This window comes from Episyrphus balteatus, chromosome 2 (assembly GCF_945859705.1).
Source record: "Episyrphus balteatus chromosome 2, idEpiBalt1.1, whole genome shotgun sequence".
In the NCBI taxonomy this organism is placed as follows: domain Eukaryota; kingdom Metazoa; phylum Arthropoda; class Insecta; order Diptera; family Syrphidae; genus Episyrphus; species Episyrphus balteatus.
In genome coordinates this window covers 48,835,360-48,850,955 of record NC_079135.1, presented here as the reverse complement: position 1 = coordinate 48,850,955, position 15,596 = coordinate 48,835,360, and the positions used below count along the sequence as shown (strand labels likewise).

The window sequence follows — 15,596 nt, the reverse complement described above, 5'->3', positions numbered from 1 at the left end:
GGCTTCTAAACATCAAACAGACCCTAGAAGAACTTGCCACACTTTGTCCCGGAAGTCCTCCGAATTTTTCAAAATGCATAACAAATAAGTAGAACATTCGTCTGTTTTGTTAACTAGTTAAAGGAAACCAGTCCGTGACTTTCAATTTCAAAAATGGGAAAGACAGAAAATTTGGTTTGTAAGCTTGGGATTTTGAGCTGTTTTCATTTTCACTTTTGTTGAAAGACTCTTTTACAGCTGAGAAAAGGGAAAATTTTCAACAATGAATACAATTCAGTATCCAAACAATTAAACTCATGACTTTTTCTAAGCGAATAAATTGAGAACTCAAAACCTATAGGAAGAAATATGTACTAGAGAACTTGGCTGGGCACTACCGTGCCCCTTGATAACAAGCTATCAAGCTCTCTTTCAAATTGCTGTTTCCCAAAATTCGACAACCTTTTAATAACAATGAAAAACTACTTTTTTTTTGTTGAGATTTTGATTAATTTAATAATAGTTAACAACACTTGTCATGATTTTCTTTCAGAGATTTGAAATTAAACACAACAAATACACAGACAGGCAGACTTATATCAATTTTGATGTCGAAGAAATTATTTAAGCAACTGGGGCAACTGGCAAATGAGCGGCACTGGGTTGGAAACCGTTCTCATCGGCGACGTAGCTGACGGAGTAGGTGACACCATCATCTCCCAAGTAAGTGAATGATCCACGGACGGAGAGGGCTTCGTTTTCAGTTCCAATGTTCTTCAATTGACCTTCTTCGGAGTGAGATTTGCCATCACTGGTCTCAACACTATATTTTAATTATTAGAAGAACAAGAAGTTATTAAATTTGATTTACCAAAGCAATAGGTATTTGTAAACTTACGAGAATTGGTATCCTTCAGCACCAACGTTTGAGTCCTGACGGAGGACGGTAGCTTCAGCATTAGATTGTGGTGGAGCGGCCAAAGCCAAACCGAAAAGGGCAACGAAAACAATGACGAATTTCATGTTGAGATAAAAGGTTGTCTGCTTGTTAACCGGAGGAAACTAAGTGGATGATAAGTTTTTGGTGCCTAAGCCATTTATAGTCGATCACATCTTCATTCGATCAATTCACTCACGCATACGAATTAAGCCTAAATCAAAATGAAAAAAGCTCAAAATATTTAAATAGTATGTAAATTTTATATCTCTTTAGCCGGCAACCGGTAAGAATATGTATATTTGTTTTTATTTTATCTCACGCACTTAATGGATTTGTATTTTGCTTATGAAATTATTGATACATACTGATAAAGATATTACAGTTTTTAACTGAATTTGTAATATTAATATTGTTTACAGTATTATCTATTAGGCATTTTGTACTGAACTTCATTCATCATCATGACTTTATAGTTACCCTTAGGTATTGCTATAGGAAAATGTTTTATTTAGGGCGAGATAAAGGGATTCTAGGTTTGAGATGAAGATGTTAAGACTGATTCTCCAGATAGCGCCATCATTATTTGGGCAAGCAAGTCCTAGCAAAAATCTTTGTATTGTCTTGATGCTGTCTACTGTAGCAGGATTTCTGTAAAATTATGAAGTAATAGGAGGGATGGTTTTTAGTCTAGAATCATGGCGTGTTTTGAAAAAGTAATTTTCGTTTCCGCTGTTCGAAAGGTCACCCAAATCATTTAAAAAGTAGTCCAGAATTTTTAAACTCAGTAGGTACTGAGTTAAAAAAAAAAAATATGTCTCATAAAACGCATAGGTGATTTATTAAAAACAATAAAACTTACCTCAGTAAGTCTCAAGTTCACTCACCGGTTAAATTTAAGAGAGCATTTTTGGTCTAAAATGTGTACCAGTTTTTACACAAATTTTTAGTTTACCGGTCCATTTTTACAACCCATAGATTAGTGAGAAATTATTTGTAAATTAATTTACTTTAACCCATTTACAAAGAAATCGATCCATAAAGTGCGTGAAAAAACTCATACCTACCGGTTGTAGAAATTGAATTTACATATTTTTATATCATCAGTTCTCTTAATTCCTGATTTAGGCTTAGTTCGTGTGCGTAAGTGAATTAATCGAAAGAAGATTGTAGTCGACTATAAATGGCTTTGTCACCAAAAACTTACCATCCACTTAGTTTCCTCCGGTTAACAAGCAGACAACCTTTTATCTCAACATGAAATTCGTCATTGTATTCGTTGCCCTTTTCGGTTTGGCTTTGGCCGCTCCACCACAATCTAATGCTGAGGCTACCGTCCTCCGTCAGGACTCAAACGTTGGTGCTGAAGGATACCAATTCTCGTAAGTTTACAAATACCTATTGCTTTGGTAAATCAAATCTAATAACTTCTTGTTCTTCTAATAATTAAAATATAGTGTTGAGACCAGTGATGGCAAATCTCACTCCGAAGAAGGTCAATTGAAGAACATTGGAACTGAAAACGAAGCCCTCTCCGTCCGTGGATCATTCACTTACTTGGGAGATGATGGTGTCACCTACTCCGTCAGCTACGTCGCCGATGAGAACGGTTTCCAACCCAGTGCCGCTCATTTGCCAGTTGCCCCAGTTGCTTAAATAATTTCTTCTACATCAAAATTGATATAAGTCTGCCTGTCTGTGTATTTGTTGTGTCTAATTTCAAATCTCTGAAATAAAAGCATGATGAGTGTTGTTAACTATTATTAAATTAAAAACAAATCCGAAAAAAAAATATATTATCTTTTTATTTTTGATTCTATTTTTAATTTTTAAGAATGGTACCAATTTTTTGGGAAACTGTATGTGTATTGTATGTATTTTCTTCAGTGAAAAACTTTACTTCAGGGGTGGTCCGGAATAGAGTTGGAGTGTGTAGGTATAATTAATATGTCTACAGCCTTAGTTACACCAGTTTTTTTTTTTTTTTGACTTAAGTGACAACGAAAGTTTAAACATTTCTACACCTACTTTTTTAATCAAAAAGCCCAATTAACATACTTAATAAATATAAGTTAACATATAGTTTTTTAAGCAAAATCCACCGTACCTTTTTAAGTAAAAAAAGTACGTTAGTCATTTTGTAGAAAATTTAATTTGCTACAAGTTTAAGGTTTGACACATATAATTTAACATTCTAGGATCGAAAATACGTGAGTTATATGTGAAAAAATCAAAATAACCGGTAAAAACAAAATGGTGGCTAAGTGACACTAGGCAAAGTCAAGGGCGTACACACTATTGGGGCAAGTGGGGCGTTGCTCCCGACACGCCGCACAGTGGTTCCCTTCTATAGAGGAAGTGGAAAAAACCTATAAAAACTGAACGGGTGGACCGATTTGATTGAAATTTGGTATATAAATTAAATAAAACGAATTCTCATTGTGATCTAAAAATTGTGCGTCGTACTTTAAAATTACTCATTTTTTCAAACGTTGTATTGATTAATACGAGTATATTCATTATTTTTGTTTCCTTTTCTTGTTTTTTTGTGATGTAAATTTCTCTTATACTTTTAAAACTTAATTAAAACTGAATACAAAGAAGGTTTTGAGAAAGCAAATAATTATTATAGCACCTTACTACTTACTTACTAGCAAAAAAAATTGTGATTTTTTTTAGTGATTTTCGATAGGCTGTATCTCAGTAAAAAATGATCGTATCATGACAAAACAAAAAGCATGTGAAAGCTACATTCATCTAGTTTTAGGATTTTCTAATGGTAAAATAACTAGATCTGGAATTATTCAAATACCAAAATTTTCCAAATTTGTGTTTACTTTTCTCTAAAAAAATGATGTTCCCGAAAAAATGATTATCATTTTTAGAAAGGCTATTTATTTGGCTTAAAAAATTCTTTTTGTTTCAAACTTCTACGATTTTTTTTAGACTGCAAACCAAAAACCATAGTTTTGACTTTGACTATCAATATCTCAACAACGGATCACCTTACAGAGAATTTAAGGATACATTTTAAAACTTCATTTAATTCTCTACAAATAAATTTGTTAAAAAAAAAATGTTTTCTTACATTTGAGATCATTTTAGAAAAGCTATCAAAATAGGCCTTTTTACGGTTTCTTAGAAAATGTGCCGCTATTTTATAACTATGGTTGATTATAAGCAAAATTAAATTCGTTTGAGTTTATTTCAACATTTTAGTTTTAATACCGTTTAAATTTTAGATAAACCAAAGAAATTATTTTTTGGTTTATCAGTGATGACTACATAGACCTCTTATAATGTAAACCACTTTATTTTACAAAAAAAAAGCCGTTAAATTAGAAACGGAAATACCAGAAGCCAATTTCAAGTGCTGTTTGAGTGAAACGCATTGCTACACTCAAGAAGCTCTTACAGGAGAATGGGTCAATATGGGTCATTTGTTTTAACACCATAAATAGTATGTATTATAAGCTTTAAATTAATACTAAAATGAACGTGGAGCATCGTGGAGCTTTTTTTTTATGGGCCGACAAAGAGTAAAAACTTTTCGCTCTAGAGGTTTCTTCATATAATATTCTGGTTTTTCTGATTCAAAAGCAAATTCAACAAACGGTAAATGTAGACTTAAGAGTGGGTGTCCCCGAATGACGAACTCAGACTTCATGTAAATGAGTTTGTGTGTATTAGTGACCTTTCTTCGCCATACATGATACATCTCTCACGTTCAACGTCATCTCAACTCAGTTCTCTCTCGGTATCTTTATTTGCATTCTCTTTCCCCTTCTAGAGAACCAAAGTCATAAAATTAAAGTCTATTTAGGTAGAAAAAACAAATCAGCATCAAGGAAATAGCAAAAAAAAGGGTTGCAAGTGCCGTTTTTTAAAAAAAAATATTTTTTATATATAAAATTTTTCTAATATTTTTCAAAAAAAAAGTTGGTATGCCATTTCGAAGAAATAATTTATCTTCGCATAAAAACAACATTTCAAAATTTTTCATAAACCCATTTTCAAAAAATTGATTTAAAAAAAAAAAAATTTGAAATATTTTTAAAAAATCCAAAAATGAGTATTTTGAAAACTTTCTAAAATTTTAATATCAACTTTACCTAAACGCTTTTGTATAAAAATTTTCGTTGAAATCGGGATGGTCTTGAACGAGATATTCATAAATCAAAAAAACCGTTCTATGACAGGTACCGTTAATAACGGTAAAAAAAATATTTTTTTTATTTCGAAAGTTGGATCTTATGTGTAATACTACACTTAAAAATTTTAATCAAAATCGTTAGAGCCGTTTTTGAAAAAAATTAACTTTTCTATTTCCGTTATATGACAGGTACCGTTAGTTTTGGTCCTAAAAAAAAAATTTGAATTTGTCCTCTAGGGAATCACCCAAAACTGTTAACTACCAAGTTTTAACAAAATCACTCCAATAGTTTAGGCTGTAGCTCGAGGTAAATACAGACAGACAGACAGACAGACAGACAGACAGACAGACAGACAGACAGACAGACAGACAGACAGACAGACAGACAGACAGACAGACAGACAGACGGACAGACAGACAGAATTGCCGGACCCACTTTTTTGGCATTCTCCATCATCGTAATGTCATGTAAAATTGTTACCTCGAGTTCGATTTTTTTTACGAATCCTAAACTTGCCCTATAGTACCTATATCGCAAGTAAATAAAATGCACGACTGGGGTCGCACGAACTTGCTCTTAGAGTTAAAGTTGCTTAAATTTTTAAGACTTTTTATAAAAAAATAAAATAAAAAAAAATAAAATTCGTTTTAAAAAAAAAAATAAAATAAAATCTGAAATTAAATTGCCCTCCAAAACAAGTATGCAGTTTTGATTGATATATTAACATGCATTTTTAGAAAAAAAAATTTCAAAATCGTTAGAGCCGTTTTTTAAAAAACTAATTTTTTATAAATAATTTTTTGGAAAAAAAGTTTAAAAATAAAATTGGTATGCCATTTTGTAGAAATCACTAATCAACATCTAAAAACAAAATTTCAAAAAAATTAAGTGTCCCGTTTTCGAAAATTTGATTTTTCAAAAAAAAATTTTCAAAATTTTTTTAAAAATCCAAAAATTATTTTTTTCAAAATTTTATTTTTGGCTTACATTTAAATTATATAAATGCTTCTTCACAAAAAGTTTCGTTGAAATCGAATAATTAGTTTTGGAGATAATCGGATTTGAAAAAAACGGTTCTATGGCAGGTACCGTTAATAATGATTTTCAAAAAAAATTTTTTCATTAGAAGATAGACCTTAACTTTAAACTAACACTTGAATTTTTTAAACAAAATCGTTAGAGCCGTTTTCGAGATATTTCAATTTTACTAAAATCGGTATATGACAAGTACCGTTATTTTTGGTCCAAAAAAATTAATTCCAAAAACTCCTCTGGAGAGTCGCCAAATAACGCTGCATACCAGGTTTGACATCAATCGGTCCATCCGTTTAGGCTGTAGCTCCTTATACAGACAGACAGACAGACAGACTGACAGACTGACAGACAGACAGACAGACAGACGGACTTCCGGGACCCACTTTTTTGGCATTGTCTACCATCGTAATGTCATGGAAAAATGTTATCTCAACTTTTTTTTTTTGTACGAATGCATAACTTGATATATAGTACCTATATCGCAAGTAAAAATGGTATGATATTCAGTGTTGAATTTTTCTATCTTTCTGCGCATCTATGTACCTACATCACTTGGTATTCTATATAACTTTTGCAAGTATTCGTAGGCGAAGGAATCTGATCGACTTTTTTTTTCTTTGTTATAGTATTTATTCAGTGATGATATTTATTTTAGTAGTTTAAAAACAAATTTTTTCAACATTTTTTTTTTGGCAAATAAAACGTTTATTTTTTAAAACTATTAGGTACATATTTGTTTATTTATTTGAATGTTTTTAACTTTTTCTTTCGAATTTGTACATAGATTTATATATTATATTATTAATTGATATTATTGTTATTCATATACAGGGTGTCCCAAAAGTAATGGATCAAACGAAATATGCAGATAGGCCAACTTTAGGGCTCTCAGAATTTGGTAACTTGTTCATCCCAAATCCTTACGGTTTTCAATTTAATGCAGTTTTTGTGAATTATCGAAAAATCTCGACTTTGCAACAGTATTTTGCTTCCTCCGGTCATAATTGATTTTTATAATTTGTTAAATTTGACCAATTTTTTGGAGTAAATATTCCACTGTAGTTAGGCTGTTTTGGTCTATATAAAGCAAATGCGAATAAAAACAAGTTCTATCCCATTATTTTCCCAACGTTTCGTAAGTATTTCTTACTTCATCAGGGGTGATTTATTCAATCTTCCGCTCCTATTGCATATATCCCGGAGACGGCACTGACACAAAAAAACTCAAATATGACAATTAACACTTATATCACAGCTGGGTATCAGGTACTATTTTTGATTTTTGTTTTTTACAATTCTTTCACTAAAACATTGCCTAATAATAAGAAATAATTATTTAATCAAAATATTTTTTATTTCATACGCCATTTTGCTGCAAATTATGTAACAGTTCCATATTTTATAAAAACTCAATTTCTTACTTTTATTTGAGAGGAACATCCCGAAAAAAAATTGTATGGTGTGATACTGGTTTATTATTTTAAAAACTTGCCGTGTTATTGCACTTTTCAAAAATGTATAAAAATTTCCAAAGTTCAAATTAGAACGAAAGATATTACAATTTTAATGCAAAAAAACAGGGGGTTTCAGAGCAAAATAACAAACAAATATACCATTAACAACACTGCATACTTTTTTTTTTTTTTTAAAGCTCTATTCTTTAAAAAAAATTCGTCAAAAGTTGCAGAAAAAAGAACGAAATTTCCAAAATTTTAAAGAATCTAGTTTAAGCTAAGTATACTCGGGACCCAGGCTATGCAAAAAATTAAAATTGATTGCATTCTGTATTTCAGTGGCGGATCCAGGATTTTTTTCTGGGGGACGGATTGGCAAAATCAGCCAATCGCCTTGTCGCAATGTCGCCTTGTCGCCATGTCGCCTTGTCGCCATGTCGCCATGTCGCCATGTCGCCTTGTCGCCTTGTCGCCATGTCGCCTTGTCGCCATGTCGTCATGTCGCCTTGTCGCCTTGTCGCCATGTCGTCATGTCGCCTTGTCGCCATGTCGCCATGTCGCCTTGTCGCCATGTCGCCATGTCGCCTTGTCGCCATGTCGCCATGTCGCCTTGTCGCCATGTCGCCTTGTCCCCATGTCGCCTTGTCGCCATGTCGCGACGTCGCCTTGTCGCCATATCGCCATGTCGCCATGTCGCCTTGTCGCCATGTCGCCTTCGTCGCCTTGTCGCCATGTCGCCTTGTCGCCATGTCGCCTTGTCACCATGTCGCCTTGTCGCCATGTCGCGACGTCACCTTGTCGCCATGTCGCCATGTCGCCTTGTCGCCATGTCGCCTTGTCGCCATGTCGCCTTGTCACCATGTCGCCTTGTCGCCATGTCGCTATGTCGCCTTGTAGCCATGTCGCCTTGTCGCCTTGTCGCCATGTCGCCCTGTCGCCATGTCGCCTTGTCGCCTTGTCGCCATGTCGCCATGTCGCCTTGTCGCCATGTCGCCATGTCGCCTTGTCGCCATGTCGCCTTGTCGCCATGTCGCCATGTCGGCTTGTCGCCATGTCGCCTTGAAGCCAAGTCACCATGTCGCCATGTCGCCTTGTCGCCATGTCGCCTTGTCGCCATGTCGCCTTGTCGCCATGTCGCCTTGTCGCCATGTCGCCATGTCGCCATGTCGCCTTGTCGCCATGTCGCCTTGTCGCCATGTCGCCATGTCGCCTTGTCGCCATGTCGCCTTGTCGCCTTGTCGCCATGTCGCCATGTCGCCATGTCGCCTTGTCGCCTTGTCGCCATGTTGCCTTGTCGCCATGTCACCTTGTCGCCATGTCGCCTTGTCTCCATGTCGCCTTGTCGCCATGTCGCCTTGTCGCCATGTCGCCATGTCGCCATGTCGCCATGTCGCCTTGTCGCCATGTCGCCATGTCGCCTTGTCGCCATGTCGCGACGCACAGTAGAAAAAAAGTGGAAAAAACTCATTGGTGTGAAAGCTGGATTTTTGTATATGTTGGATGTTTTTCTTACAGTTATTATGTTGTAGAATCAGGATGTGAAAGCATTTCTTTCAAAAAAAATTTCTAGATTTAGAAATTTGTATTCAAAGTTGAAAAATTATGAAAACTGATGTAAATATGAGTATTTTTTAAATGGTATAAAATCAGTAAAATTTTGACTTTTCAAAAAATTTTTTTTTGTAAATATATTAAAAATAAACTGTTTAATAATATTAGTTAAACCGTTAGTAAATATGTTCAGACAATTTTACTTATATAAAAGAATAAGTTTTTTTTTTCAAAGAGGTTGTAAATTCTGTAATATGTCTCAAATAGGAGTCATAAAACACCTCATTGTTGGCATATACTAAAAACCAATCCGAAAAATGCGAATTTATCAGCAGCTAACTTTTTCTTCACCATCTTAAAGTAAAAGTTTCAAAAGAAACGGACTCAGCCAAAAGACAAAGCTTCTCCTGTACAAGCAGCTCATCAGGCCTATCATCACTTACTGTTTTCCTATCTGGTTCATGGTGACAAAATCCCATCTAAACAAGTTAGCAATATTGGAGAGGAAGATCTTAAGGATCTGTACAGGCATGCACTACGACAGGATACGCAAGAAACACGTCAGCAACAAGAGACTGTATGAAGAAGCCAAAATTATAAAACTCGACAAATATCTTATCCAATCAAGCAGAAGATGCCTACAGAACCTGAGCAATCATCCAAACCCAATAATAGGAAGAGTAATAAACCAGCCAAGACATCCTAACCAGCGGTACCTAGAAGCTAAGGAACTTTTGGATGAGGATCTTATATCAACCAACGACGAAGAGAACATCCCCTTCTACGCTGATCCTGGATCAGCTCACTATCGTGGCTGAAAGCCTCACCTCTCCCTAATCCAACCTTTACAATGACAACCGGACCTGAACAACCCGAGTTAAGAAGCTGCCAACAGAATTAATATTTAAAACAAACACAATGACAATTAACTGTAAATTTAGCTTAAAAAAAAAAAACAATGTAAAAACGTTAGGCCCCTTTTGTGCCAACATATTACTAATATAATCAATGTACATTTTTAGATTACTAGCTTTAAGCAAATTGTATATATAATAACTGTTCAATAAAAATATCGTTAAATCGTTAAAAAACCAAAAAATTGCTGAATTGAAATTTCTAAAACTAAAAAAAAATGTTTGGTTCAGAATTAAGTCATTTTTTCAATCGAAAAATTAAAATTTTCAAACAGAAAAATTCAAACTAACATGATAAACATAATAACGTATATTTTCACTAAAATTTGTAAAGAATCCAACTAGTTTTGATAAAGAGAAAAATTAAAACCCAAAAACTTAGTTTTTGACATTTAAGTTTAATCTATAATTTTATAAAATTAGGTAGGTATCTATCTAAATTAATATACAAAATCCATTTTACTTACAAACTCATCCAAGAAGTGCGTGAAAACATTTATACCTACTACCAGTTTAAATAAATTAAATTAACATATTTTTTATCATCAGTTCTGTTCATTCCTGATTTAGGCTTAATTTGTATGCGTGATTGAATTAATCGAATGAAGATGTGATCGACTATAAATGGCTTAGGCACCAAAAAATAACCATCCACTAAGTTTCCTCCGGTTAACAAGCAGACAACCTTTTATCTCAACATGAAATTCGTCATTGTATTCGTTGCCCTTTTCGGTTTGGCTTTGGCCGCTCCACCACAGTCTTCTGCTGAAGCTACCGTCCTCCGTCAGGATTCCAACGTTGGTGCTGAAGGATACCAATTCTCGTAAGTTTACAAATACCTATTGCTTTGGTAAATCAAATCTAATAACTTCTTGTTCTTCTAATAATTAAAATATAGTGTTGAGACCAGTGATGGCAAATCTCACTCCGAAGAAGGTCAATTGAAGAACATTGGAACTGAAAACGAAGCCCTCTCCGTCCGTGGATCATTCACTTACTTGGGAGATGATGGTGTCACCTACTCCGTCAGCTACGTCGCCGATGAGAACGGTTTCCAACCCAGTGCCGCTCATTTGCCAGTTGCCCCAGTTGCTTAAATAATATCAAAAATGATATAAGTCTGCCTGTCTGTGTATTTGTTGTGTTTAATTTCATACTTTTGGAAGAAAAGCATGACAAATGTTGTTAACTATTATTAAATTATAAAGAAAAAAACATTCAAACATTTTTTTTTTATTTTTTTGTGCATTTTATTTAAGTATTATTTCATACACAATAATGAGAGGGTTTGTTTTTTTTTTCAGGAATATAATAATTATTTTAAGTGACAAAAACGGTACGTCATTTTGTGCAAGTAATAAATATGCATTCATTGAAAAAAATGTCACCTTAAAATAAGATGATGCGCATATTAAATTTCACCACCTTAAAATAAGGTGATATCCGCTTAAAATAACGTGATTCCACTTAAACTCAGTTAAATTTAATGTGAACTTCATCTTATTTTAATGTGAATGTTCATCTTAAAAATACCTACAAAAAATAAAAATTTTAAAATCATAGTGACACTTTAGCTTTACTTGCAGTTTATCATACTTATTTCCAACAGTGAGATAGCACAGTGGTAAGGCACTGGCCTAGTAACCCAACAGTTGTAGGTTCGATCCCCAATAGATGCCAGTTTTGTTTTTTTTTAATTTACGCACTTAAGAAATTAATGTGACTTGTCACCTTAATTTAAGGTGATGTCCCCTTAATTTAAGGTGAAACTCATCTTAGCAAAAAACCATGCAGAAATCCGCTTTAATTAAGGTGCGATCTGCTTAATTCTATGGGGTCTGTAACTACGTCTTGTATTTACCAAAATAAAAAAATGTGAAAAATTAAAATAAAAAAATTAAAAAAAAAAACAAGAAAATACAATGTTTTTATAAAAAAAATTGTAAAAAACAATATTTATTGCTAAAATGTTGTCAACAATTTTTGTTTATTGCAATGGGCATTATTTTTGAGTTACGTTGCAGAGCGTGGAAAAAACACGTTTCGAGAAAAAGCTTTCGTTTTTGAACTGCAGTATGTTCGGATTGCATGAGTTTGTTAGCCAAATTATACACAAAAAAAAACATGTGTGCAATTCACACGTGGTTGAAGTGAAACCTTAAAAATCATTTTTAAAAAATCGATAAAATTTAACTTTTTTTTATTCCATCACTTTTTTTATATGGCAACCTACAATAAATTTTATACCATCTGAAAGCTTATTGTTTCAGCTCCAAATATTTATATCGACCATGTCTATACAACATCTACAAAAAGAGCTAGAAAAAGAATCTCTTTTCTTTCCTAACGCCATTAAATCCATTTTTTAAAAGACAACCTATAATGATTTTATATCATTATTATTTCACCTTTTGTATGACGCTTCAATCATATTTCTACGATGCCTACAAAAAAAGTAAGTATTTTTTAAAGCTAACCATGTCGAAATTTCAAACTGAGATTACGGTACTTCCACTACTGCTGGCTGGTCATCGGCAACAAATCTTCACAGGTGGTGTTTTGAGGTATTTTTCAAGTTTTTTAAATTAAAGTTTTTATAACTTGTAGAGCACGTACCGTTATGTGTGATATATTAAATGAAAGCATGCGTATTAAAGTTAAATAAATTTGTTATGTACTCTAGATCAAAAGATATAACATGTTTAGAAAAAGAACATCTTTTCACCGTTATCTCAGAATTTTGAATATGAAATCATAATCATAATTTATTTAATTACCTTTCTACTGTATAAATTTCATTTATCTATCTATTAAAACAAAAAAATTATGATCAATTGATTTTTCGTGTCGCTTTTTCCTTTCATCTTGTTTCAAATCACTACGATACTAAAGAAGTTTTCACTTCAAAAATATGACAAAATTAGCTACAATAGCCAATTTATGAGCTGCGTTCTATGTGAGCTGAAAATTCATAGACGTTGTAGTATCGAAAGAAAAGAGAAAAAAAACCGTTTTTTAGAGTATTATCTTTTTTAATTTAATATATTAGTTAACAACAATTATCATGTTTATCAATCCGGGGTATAGAAATTGAACAGAACACAATAATCAGCAATACATAGGGCAGGCAAACTTCATTATCAAATCACTTAGGCAACTGGGGCAACTGGCAAATGAGCGGCACTGGGTTGGAAACCGTTCTCATCGGCGACGTAGCTGACGGAGTAGGTGACACCATCATCTCCCAAGTAAGTGAATGATCCACGGACGGAGAGGGCTTCGTTTTCAGTTCCAATGTTCTTCAATTGACCTTCTTCGGAGTGAGATTTGCCATCACTGGTCTCAACACTATATTTTAATTATTAGAAGAACAAGAAGTTATTAGATTTGATTTACCAAAGCAATAGGTATTTGTAAACTTACGAGAATTGGTATCCTTCAGCACCAACGTTGGAGTCCTGACGGAGGACGGTAGCCTCAGCATTAGATTGTGGTGGAGCGGCCAAAGCCAAACCGAAAAGGGCAACGAAAACAATGACGAATTTCATGTTGAGATAAAAGGTTGTCTGCTTGTTAACCGGAGGAAACTAAGTGGATGAAGAATTATCAGTGAATTTGCCTTTTATACTCAAACGCTGTTTTCTAGCCTCGAAATTAAATCAAGCATCGAAAATGTGTTACAAATCAGGAATAAACGAGTAAAGTTAAAACACGAAATAATTGATGCAAATTAGAATTTTATCGAACCGGTACGCATCTTTAATGTATCAACTTTTTTTTTCAATCTAAATCACACGCACACGCATTTGGCTAAGTCGTGGCCACAGATATTTAATGATTATTCTATCATGTCCGCCACAAGTCGATTGGATCAAAGTCAATCATTTGCATTTAAAATATGATAAAAACAATAAATGCCCTTTTTAACTAACATCAAAGTCATTCAGATCCACACCTTTGCTAAGGTGTAAGATATATTTGTATCAAGGTCTCACTGATATACCAATTTGATGACAAAAAAAATTATCAAATGTAAGCAAAGCAACCCTTCATAGTCTTGTTACATATTTTATTCGGTAGCAACCAAAAAAGTTGCGTGCAAATTAAAACTAAATCTATAAAATTAAATACCGGTATTAAGTTTGAAGAATTTTTTGTCGTTGCCATCAAAAATATTACCCGAAATACGCACTGTGCATGCTTGAATTTCAAGTTATGTTAATGCTGTGGAGTTCACATGTGCGAAATTAAACTTTAAATTATTTGATGATCGTCAATCAAAATGATAAGTGATTTGATTTTCTTTAATTTGAATTTATTTTGTTTGTTTTAATAATTGAAATAACTAGTTTTGAACAAATATGCAAGAGTTAGCGTAGATAGATAGGAAAACAAAATCATTTCTAGAAGTTCACCTCAATTTATCAAATTTTAAATAACATAGTTTAGCTCTAATAAGCTGGTAAAAGGAATCAGATCTTGTGCAGCGAAACACGGACTGGATGATTTTGTTTTTATTGGCATGTAAGAGACAATAAATGATTGAATTCTGGAAAATCGATCGTCTAGCTTTTACTCAAATTGGGATTTTATGAAAGTTGTAGAAAAAGAGGTTGTCCTGGAACAAGATAACACTAAATTATGGTGTGTTTATTGGTTGGTTATACATATGTGCCCTTAATTATGAAAGTGGACTAAGTCACTCCTAAGAAAGGCATCAAATCTAGGTAGCCTTAAAATAATCAAGGGGCACGGTAGTGCCCAGCCAAGTTCTCTAGCAACTTTGGCACTACAACCTTATTTACAGGAAACAACTCAGGCCATTTTCGACCCCCCTCCAACTACTATACCAAATATGTCAGAAATTTCAAACTCGCTCCATTTGTATGAACTGGTCGAAAAAAAAACTCCTTACGAAATTTCTGCTGCCTAGGATGAGTAGTTCCTGAGATATAGGGCTCCGAAAATCTCAAAAACCGTAACTGACTGACTGACTGACTGACTGACTGATTCACTCACTGACAGATCATAAAAATTATGGAGAACTTCCCGTTATCGTAGAAACTTGTAATTTGGCACAGTGATGGGGATTGAGGTGCATACAAAGGAAAAAATCGAAAATTTGAGATTTTCAATTCAGGGGGCGTGGTAACCGCCCATTTTCGCTGAATTGTCATCAATTATTTTAGAGCACTTCTAACTATCGTAGAATCTTGAAACTTGGTAGAATGATAGAGCTGGCGGTTTATACAAAGGGAAAAATTTTAAATTTTAGCCAGGGGGCGTGGCAGCTGCCCATTTTCACTAAATTTCATCAAATTTTTTAGAGCACTTCTGATTATCGTAGAATTTTGAAACTTGATAGAATGGTAAAGCTAGTAAGTTATACCAAGGAAAAAATTTAAAATTGGAGAATTTTGGATAGGGGGCGTGGCAACGGCCCATTTCTGCTGAATTTTCATCAAATATTATAGAGCATTTCTAACTGTCGTAGAACCTTAAAATTTGGTAAAATGGTAAACCTGGTAGTTTAAATAAAAGAAAAAAATTAAAATTTGAGAATTTTAGACAA

General features: G+C 33.7%; 4 protein-coding genes across 4 annotated transcripts; 2 read left to right on the top strand and 2 right to left on the bottom strand.

Moving 5' to 3' along the window:
- Positions 1-572: 572 nt before the first annotated feature.
- On the bottom strand, positions 573-1,110 carry LOC129912417 (larval cuticle protein 65Ag1-like). The gene is made up of 2 exons (XM_055990633.1): positions 878-1,110; positions 573-802 (listed from the first exon to the last, which is right to left on the bottom strand). Exons 1-2 carry the CDS (start codon positions 1,000-1,002, stop codon positions 604-606), a joined length of 324 nt encoding a protein of 107 aa, XP_055846608.1. The 5' UTR covers positions 1,003-1,110; the 3' UTR covers positions 573-603.
- Positions 1,111-1,747: 637 nt separating this feature from the next.
- LOC129912418 (larval cuticle protein 65Ag1-like) lies at positions 1,748-2,658 on the top strand. Its single transcript, XM_055990634.1, has 3 exons — positions 1,748-2,059; positions 2,135-2,298; positions 2,374-2,658. Exons 2-3 carry the CDS (start codon positions 2,174-2,176, stop codon positions 2,570-2,572), a joined length of 324 nt encoding a protein of 107 aa, XP_055846609.1. The 5' UTR covers positions 1,748-2,059; positions 2,135-2,173; the 3' UTR covers positions 2,573-2,658.
- An 8,049-nt stretch (positions 2,659-10,707) lies between these two features.
- LOC129912428 (larval cuticle protein 65Ag1-like) lies at positions 10,708-11,121 on the top strand. The gene is made up of 2 exons (XM_055990644.1): positions 10,708-10,847; positions 10,923-11,121. Exons 1-2 carry the CDS (start codon positions 10,723-10,725, stop codon positions 11,119-11,121), a joined length of 324 nt encoding a protein of 107 aa, XP_055846619.1. The 5' UTR covers positions 10,708-10,722.
- Positions 11,122-13,173: 2,052 nt separating this feature from the next.
- On the bottom strand, positions 13,174-13,587 carry LOC129912427 (larval cuticle protein 65Ag1-like). The gene is made up of 2 exons (XM_055990643.1): positions 13,448-13,587; positions 13,174-13,372 (listed from the first exon to the last, which is right to left on the bottom strand). The coding sequence occupies exons 1-2, from the start codon at positions 13,570-13,572 to the stop codon at positions 13,174-13,176; spliced, it is 324 nt and encodes a 107-aa protein (XP_055846618.1). The 5' UTR covers positions 13,573-13,587.
- Between the last annotated feature and the right edge of the window lie 2,009 nt (positions 13,588-15,596).